General features: G+C 34.1%; 2 protein-coding genes across 4 annotated transcripts in view; one reads left to right on the plus strand and one right to left on the minus strand.

Moving 5' to 3' along the window:
• Positions 1-3346, plus strand: part of LOC100186951 (G patch domain-containing protein 3) — an 8046-nt gene extending 4700 nt beyond the window's left edge. Inside the window, exons 7-10 of the mRNA XM_026838700.1 lie at positions 3-91; positions 684-839; positions 1746-1884; positions 2263-3346. Coding sequence (XP_026694501.1) covers positions 3-91; positions 684-839; positions 1746-1884; positions 2263-2923 — 1045 coding nt within the window. The 3' untranslated portion in view covers positions 2924-3346. The remainder of the gene's footprint in view (positions 1-2; positions 92-683; positions 840-1745; positions 1885-2262) is intronic.
• A 1-nt stretch (position 3347) lies between these two features.
• Positions 3348-8819, minus strand: part of LOC101243512 (large proline-rich protein bag6-like) — a 20114-nt gene continuing 14642 nt past the window's right edge. The window contains exons 8-13 of one of the 3 annotated variants that reach the window (XM_004227118.4): positions 8213-8385; positions 6950-7103; positions 6071-6198; positions 4956-5117; positions 4359-4470; positions 3348-3788 (exon numbers count right to left, since the gene is read on the minus strand). In XM_004227118.4, coding sequence (XP_004227166.2) covers positions 3622-3788; positions 4359-4470; positions 4956-5117; positions 6071-6198; positions 6950-7103; positions 8213-8385 — 896 coding nt within the window. In that variant the 3' untranslated portion in view covers positions 3348-3621. The remainder of the gene's footprint in view (positions 3789-4358; positions 4471-4955; positions 5118-6070; positions 6199-6949; positions 7104-8212; positions 8386-8819) is intronic. The other 2 variants (XM_018815804.2, XM_026838685.1) reach the window with 2 other exon arrangements.

The following is an 8819-nucleotide window of genomic DNA, read 5'->3' on the forward strand; positions in this document are numbered from 1 at the left end:
AATAAACTTTATGGAAATGTTGGTTATAAATATCAATCATCTTTATCATGTGAGAAACCTACAAACACTGAAAATAATGAGACAGAAAGAGGTATTTGATAATTTCATGTTTCATTTATTGGTAGTAGCCAAACAATTTTATTTTTTGGGGAAAATACTTGATAACCAGAGGATAACAGGTTCAAAGCTCAATGCTTCCTTGTTGCGCCATTGTAGGTGTGTCCTTGGACAAGACATTTATTGAATATTGCTGAAACCCAGTGGTAATTTGCTTATCCAAATTGTCAGTCATACAAATAAAGGAAAACTATAAAAAAATCGCCCACAAAATTCCATCCTAAAAAAACTTTTTTGCATGCATAAGGTGCATGAGCCATGCCCACCACATACTGTATGTAATAGGACACCTGTATAATTGTATATTACTATTCTGTTATTGAGTTTTTATCTAGATTTATATTCTTTTTTCAGTTCTTTGTCACTTCAGTAATTAGAAAAGATATTAACATTCGCCCTAGACTTTGATACTATCAACTGTGCATGGACTCAATAATTTTTTTTTTTGACGTGATATTACTTACAAATGTGTAATGTGACACTTTTTCTCATAAAAAATCGAATGCATTGTCGCCTGGTCAAGTTTATTTTTACCTAACATTTAACATAATATTAATGTTCATTAGATGATGATGCAGATTCAGATGATGGGGAAGAGTGGGAGAGACACGAGGCTTTCCATGATGATGTTACTTCACAGGAAAGATGCAAAGAGCGTTTATTTGAAGAAGATATTGAATTGAAATGGGAGAAGGGTGGAAGTGGTCTTGTGTTTTATACAGGTGTGTATGTGCTGTTATATATTTTAAAATGCATACCCAATGACATATCTTGATAATGTTCCCATATGGGTTGTTCAAATTGTATATCGAAGAAAAAACTATCGAAGAAACTTGTAACAGGAATAAGGTGTAATAGTATTTATGTATACCACACATTGACATGTTATAATTAAATGAAAAATATTCATTTTGGGGCTGTGGGAAAGAGGTTACCGTGTTTGCCTCTAACCTAGCTTCTTTTATTGTGGGTGTATGTGTCCTTAGGCAAGACACTTGACGGCATTTACTCTTACTCAGGGGTCACTAATGGATTGTTGAATCTGTCAGGCATATATAAAAAAGAATGAAACATAAATTAACATGTGTGGTAACTCATAAGGGGACACTAGGTGTATGAAACAGAAAAAACTTGTTATAATGAATATCATTTTCCAGTCGCACAAGGATAAAGCAAGTTATTGTAAAGATATGTTGTAATGATGTGTTCGTATGGTGCTTTACTGTTTTATATTTTCATGATCTTTATGTTTTGCGTGAACCGTTGTGTTTTTAAGAGTCGGTCGCATGGTTTTGTTAAGTGACATTCAGTTTCCCCTTGGTTGTGGTATCGCGTGCACTGGCAGATTGGCAATACAAGATATAAAACGTTACATTATAAAAGAATCGAACACAAAGTTACATTCATGGTAACTCAGACTGCGGTGTATCGAACACAAAGTTACATTCATGGTAACTAAGCAGACTGCGGTGTATGAAACAGAACAGCCGTATTATAACGACTGTTGTTTTCCCATCACACGAGGATAAAGCAAGTTACATTCATTTATATAACGACTGTCGCTTTCCGGCCGCAAGAATCAAACAAAATACATAATATTCATTCATTCATATACATCACGTACACAGATGCTCAGTATTGGAAAGAGGATGTAGGAGATTTTGATGAGGAGACGGCTGATGATTGGGATGTTGATGTGAGTGAATATTATCATGGAGATGGAGATCGGGATGCAAAGCAGATCCAACTTATGAGGAAAGAGAAGAGGTTAGTTGGTGGATGGTTGATAACTTGTGGAATTGTATTTGTTTCTTATGGGTCATTATTGGTGGGGTCTAATCTTGCTAGCTAATTTTAGTTAGTCACCACTTAACTACTGCAGTGCATATTTGACGACTGCAGTGTCATTGCACAGTGGTTAGTGACTTGCTATTAGACAAGAAGTTACGGGTTCAAGACTCTCCAACCCATTATAGGTGTATGTCTCCTTTTAACGGCAATTGCTTCAACCCAGTGGTTTCTGATAGCTTATCTAAATTGTCAGCCATGGACTAAAATAATAAAAAAATGCCCCAAAAATAATCCCCCAACACTCTAACCGTTCTTTTCTGCATCTGTTTGAATAATTATTTAAAAAACGTGCAGGTTAAGAGAAGGCGCAGCATTGAAAAGCGGGTTAAAACTTTCCAAAACAAAAGTTAAAAAGATGGGCAAGTTCGAAGAACACACGCGTGGATTCGGTCGTCATATAATGGAGGGGTTGGGATGGAACGATGATGTTGGGTTGGGTCGTGGGGGTAGACGAGACCCTGTTGAAGCAAATGGTCAAGTTTCAAGAGATGGCTTAGGGTTTAAAGAGCCGTATAGACCCGCACATAGATCTGGTGAACCCTTAGCTAGTTCCTCCCATTTTTTCCCGCAGTTTCGTAGCAATATTTCGAGGATTTCAAAAAACAGACGTTTTTCGGGTAGAAATCGAAAACAGGCAGTGCCTGGTACAGACGGTATTGTTATAACTACGATATATGACGAACCACTAGATGTTGACCTTGAGCCGGGCCTTTTGCGCTCTGCTCATTCGGGCGCGATGAAAAGACGACGCTGCTTGAGCCCAACCATTGTCCCTGAACCAACACCAGCAACTACCTCGTCCAGTATTTCAAAACTTGTCAACCCACCCACCAGGTACACTGAAGAATTAAACGAACCACCTCAGGATATTAAAAGGACTAAACAAACACAATCACTCAGTTCACCGATGAACAACATTAATCTTATTAAATTTGTGAAGTCTTCCGACAGATAACGACCTGGGTTATTTATTTATAAACGTTTACTCTGCTAACTTAATTGTTGGACGTTCACATAAAACATCTTTTTGATAAGTTGCTTCCAGAGCGAAAAAAAATAATAAAAGTACATCAAAAAAATGTGCTCAAAAAGTTATCACTGCGAAAAATCCAAGTCTAGTGTACAAATTTGTTTATAATGTCGGACTAATGAATTCAGGCAACGCACATTTTTTTATTGTTGTAACGCCTAAATTACCTCACAAGTCACAGTTCTCTTTCTGGCATCTTACTGTAAACAGCTATTTCTTCTCTCTGCAACCCTTGTTATGTTTTAAAATCTGTGGGATTGTGAGTAGTTTAGCTGTAGGCCTTCAAAGCAGGGTCCCTTTGAACTACCTCAACATGATTTCTCATGATGGTTGTTGGAACACCATTCACAAAATATCATTTCTCATTTATTGTTCTAACATTGTATTAAAAGACGTCAAAACAACATCAAATACACAAATTAGTTATCAAAATTTCAAGACTTATGGTATGAACAATAAAAATTAATCAACCATATTCTAAAAATCAATTCAAGAAGTCACTTTACTATTTACACCAGCACTAATTAAGCATACATGCAGAAAGAACAGGAAATAAAAAAACACGCCAACATTTCACACATAGAAGTTGATGTTTTCTGACTTTTCATAAAATGCTGGAAAACTTATTCGGTTTTTCCAACTTTTCTTCTCTTGCTTGCAGGCATACCAGCCAGGTAAGCTTCACTGAATGGAGGTTGTGGTGTGATTGATTTCTGTTTCTCAATATCGCTTGATATTGTATCCACCCACTCCTGTGGAACGCTCAACTTCCAATCCTCACTACCCGAGGCTGTAGGTAAAACAAATATCAAGTTCAAAAAATAATTTTATAATTATCCACAAAGCTACATAGATGGTAATGAGGTGTATGACACCCATTTGATAACTCACAAAAAGCTTACAACTACAAGTTAAATGAATATAATTTATAAATCTCGCATGGCAGGACAATGACAGTGATTACTGGATTGTGTAACTGCTTTTTCTGCACAGAAAAGTATCTTTATTTTTCCCAATTACGCATATTTCCACAATGGCTTTGACATCTAGATTTGAACCATAAGGCGCCTAACATGGGTATGCAAGGTTCGCATGCACACACATAAAAAAAATCAGGGCACCAATAAGTACCCAGTATAAATGCATAAATGATTGAATATCTTACAAACTATCATAAATGTCTTAAAATAAACTCTCTACAGAAGTGATAGTGCAATCATCAGCCTATTTTCCAATTAAAAGTTAATAATGTGACAACTAGCAAAAACTTTTAATGAAGTTTCATGCTTAAACTTTCAACCTTGGTACGTTGATTTTTTAAAAGCCAATACCTTGAACCCCCAAACACACAAAACCTCACCTTCGTTTTTCTTGCCATCCTCATCACTTGCAACAACATCATCCATCTCGATCCGAGGACCATCCACCACGTCATCGGATGCCACCATCAATCCTGAGGCCGTGTCATCCATCTGAAAATCAAATCTTTTTTTTAAGAAATACAGAAAAAAAGGTTGTTTTGGATAAGAAACAAAAGTTTTTCTCAAAGGTTTTTTTTAGAAATACAGAAAACAAAAATTTTAGAAAAAAAACAGAATATTTGGTGTATGAAATAAGACACTCCTATCAAAAGAATGTCATTACCCGTCATGTAAAAAAAAAGTTCTGTTTATTTCAATCAAAAAAAGTAAAAGCAGAAAAAAAAGTGTTTGTAGAAAACACAGAATATTTGGTGTATGAAATAAGACACTCTTATCAAAAGAATGTCATTTCCAATCACGTAAGAATAAAAAAGTTCCATTTATTAATTTATTCCAATCGATAAAAAGAAATGCAGAAAAAAAAGTTTTTTTTATAAAACACAGAATACTAGGTGTATGAAATAAGACACTCTTATCAAAACCCTTACGCAAGTAAAAAAAGTCCCATTAATTCAAATTTGTTAAAACAAACTCACGTTATCTGCCTGAGTAGTTTGAGGTTTAGGATTCATAACAAATTGATCAATTTGTTCCTGTGTGATCTGGCAGTGCTGTACAGCCATGTTGATCATTGGATCAAGTGGATTGCCTCCTTCAACAGAACCCATCACCAAGCTAAAAAATCCACCACCAGAGCCCTGAAAATTTTTAAAAAAGATCGAAAATGAACATTTATTCAGGTTAAACAATTTCAAATGATGGATTTTATTTATAAGTATCTATTACTAATAAAAAATGTTTAAAACAAATTAAATAAAAAAATTGTTTAGGAATTATAATTAAAAATGATGGAGATTTTTTACAAGGTAATTACCATTAAAAAAAATTAAAACAATTTTTAAAAATTAACATTTATTCAGATATAACTCTTTAAAATATTGGATATTAATTTAAAAGCATAAATTACTAATAAAAAAACAGTAAAAACAACCTAAGGTAAACCAAAACCCTGTATGAACTAAACTAAAATGGCGACTTTTGCACACAATGCGTCACAATAAACTGTTAATTAACTGATGCGCCCTATTCTATTCTTTGTGGGTGAGGTCCTTGTCAAGAACCTGAGATTTAGGCAAGAGTTGGCCCAATACCCCAACAATTTAAGTATTTCTTGTGACTAGTGTCGCTCCGACATCTTCGACACACACGCCAATCAGTGTTAGTATCGCCGTCGAGCATCGAACCGGGTACCCTTTGGTTTCTATGCAAGTGCCTAAACCACTGAGCCACGGCACTGGACCATTGATGCCATTGCATGACCAAAGAAATTTCAGGGCAAGACGAGGTAGTAAGTTTCAGCCATTTAATTTTTAACATAATCTCATGCTCTTCGCTGCTACCATTGTGGGCGTATGTGTCCTTGGTCTAGACACTTAATGATAAATGTTCCAACCCAGTGGTCACTAATGGGTTGTCCAAATTATCAGCCATACACAAAAAATGAAAAAATTGCCCCCAAAATAATCACCCACAAAGTAACATACATGATATAACTCGTAAGCTGGCCAAAGGTGTATGAACACCCGTGTTATAACGACTGTTTTCGGCCACGCAAGAATAAAGTAAGTTACATTCATTCATCTTCACTTACCATAAACTTCAACAGATGATCAACAAGTGCCGGTCGTTTCCCGCGCAAAATACTTTCGTTCATTCGAATAAAAATACAAAACATGTTTTCCAGATGCCTCATAAGGTTGTCTTGAAAATTTGATTCTTCTAAAAATTAAACGCTTTTTTTTAGTTTTAATAGAAACAGATTACTAGATGAGAAAAACTTTATTTTTTAAAACTTTTTTTTTTTTAACTTTTTAACATTTTTTTAAATTGATTTGCTGTAAGGCTTCAGATATATAAAATAGAATGTGTGACAGAACATTCTTACACATAGTGTCACTAGATCATAAATAGTTTATATGTGAGCATAGAAAATTTTTATAAACAGAAAATTTAAATCAAATTATTTCAAACCAATAACTTGTACCTTTTACTTGCCAATTTTAAATTGTCATGATAAAAACATTTACATAATTCAGTTACATTGCAGAGATTTTGCTTAAAACTACAAGGTTTATGTATATAGTAGGGTGGGTGAAAATGGGACACCTTTAGCACATAATATCAAAATATCCTAATTGTGTTTTTAAACGGTTAACAACAGTCTATGGGAGTCGTGAGGATACAGCTGTATAATTTTTTGAATGTTCGTTGTACACCAACACAAGTGGCGAGAAAATAGAATGAACAGTTGTCCAATTTTAGCCCACCCTACTATACAAACTTTTAAATAATTAACAAGTGTCTATGGGAGTCGTGCACTTGTTGGGAAACGGTTTTATAATTATTTTAATGTTCTTTGTTTACTGCTAAATGGGACAAGAAAATTAAATAAAAACTGTCTCATTTTGCCCCACAATACTATATATTTTTAATACACCCCATATAATGCATATACAAACATAACCTCTACCTCCATTAAACGTAAGATGAATTATCTTCCTCATGGTGTGTCTATATAATGATAGATTGGATTCCACCACGTCTACATCAGGTGATACTTGCGCTCCATCAAACAAGGATTTGAAACTGGTACGTAATTCTTCAGACGATCGTTCTGTGCAGGTCTGGTATTCGTAAGAAAATTTTGTTATTACGAATCATATTACAATTTTGTATAACACATTGTGGCAGTCTCCTTTTTCTCATTGCATGTCTGGTATTTATGAAAAAATATGTTAGGTTTACGAATGATAATATAATTTTATAGAATCTTTCTTCGTTTTATATATTGTATTTATGCTCACTATCGAGTTATAACATGGGTGTATTTTATACACCAGGCACACATGGTGTATTCATACACCTCATGCTCACTGTCGAGTTATAACATGTGTGTCTGGTGTATAAGAAGACTGTATAAGAAGATTTAATACACCTCATGCTTACTATCGAGTTATAACATGGGTGTCTTCTTATACACCAGGAATACATATGATGTATTCATACACCTCATGCTCACTGTCGAGTTATAACATGTGTGTCTTCTTATACACCAGGCACACATGATGTATTTAATACACCTCATGCTTACTATCGAGTTATAACATGGGTGTCTTCTTATACACCAGGAACACACATGATGTATTCATACACCTCATACTCACTGTCGAGTTATAACATGGGTGTCTTCTTATAGACCAGCCACACATGGTGTATTCATACACCTCATGCTCACTGTCGAGTTATAACAGGGTGGTATTTTTACTATTTTACACCAGATATACACAGTTTATGAACACAAATTTTCAAAACTGCCACAATAAACATAAATTCTTCTCATGCGAATTACACACATGATGTATTCACACACAATACTAAATTCCATATATAGTACCGGGGGGCTCAAGAGGCCTTTAGAGTACAAAATATCCCAATATCCTGATGTTGTTTTAAAAAATGAACAACAGTCTATAGAAGTTGTAAGGATACGGTTTAATAATTACTTGAACGTTCCTTATTTACTATCAAGTAGGATGAGAAAAAAAATGAAAAGGTGTCCCCCACCCTACTTAACTATTCTACATGAATAAAGTGCTACAGCGGGGCACTCAAGGGGACCTGATATTTTCAGACCTAAACAGTACTATTTCATTACATACTCACTGTTAATCACAATATATTGTTTAATTGGTCAATTTCACCTCATGCTCACTGCCAAGCACAAAATATTCACCTCAATTTCATCATACGTTGGATTCCTAGTTCTGCCACCGAAATAAGTTTGACAGAGATTTCTTCGTAAGTTTTGTTGCAAACCAGCGAGTGTACGTGAGCTGTTTGTCATGATACCCATCATATCACGCGGAGTGACGTCACTCATAGATTCAACCAGTGGACGAAATATACCTGAGGTGTATAAAAAGGGGTGTATAATAATAATAGGAATAAGGGGTACAAACTTCTTCATTCTTATTTTAAACTATTTCACTTATTTTGAATGAATAAAAAATGTTTTTCTTTTTTTGCTGTAAAGAACATTTTATACCAAAAAGCGGGTTAAGGACATTTTAATAAAAAAAATCGAATAAAATCGAATAAAAAAAACAATTAAAATTTTAAATAAAAACAGACAAATTGTATGAAAAACTTATCTATTCTTTTTTTAAAAAGTAATTTCATATAAGAAGTATATAATTTAAAAAAATTAATAAACTGTTCAAAAAACACAAATTAAAAATTATTTTTTTTTAGAAAAAAGGGATAAATTGTACGAAAAAACCATACCCATTAATTCTTTTTAAACAAAAATTACTTTTAGAAACTAAATTAAATTTTAGAAA

The sequence above is a fragment of the Ciona intestinalis genome, unplaced genomic scaffold (assembly GCF_000224145.3).
Source record: "Ciona intestinalis unplaced genomic scaffold, KH HT000103.2, whole genome shotgun sequence".
NCBI classification, from domain to species: domain Eukaryota; kingdom Metazoa; phylum Chordata; class Ascidiacea; order Phlebobranchia; family Cionidae; genus Ciona; species Ciona intestinalis.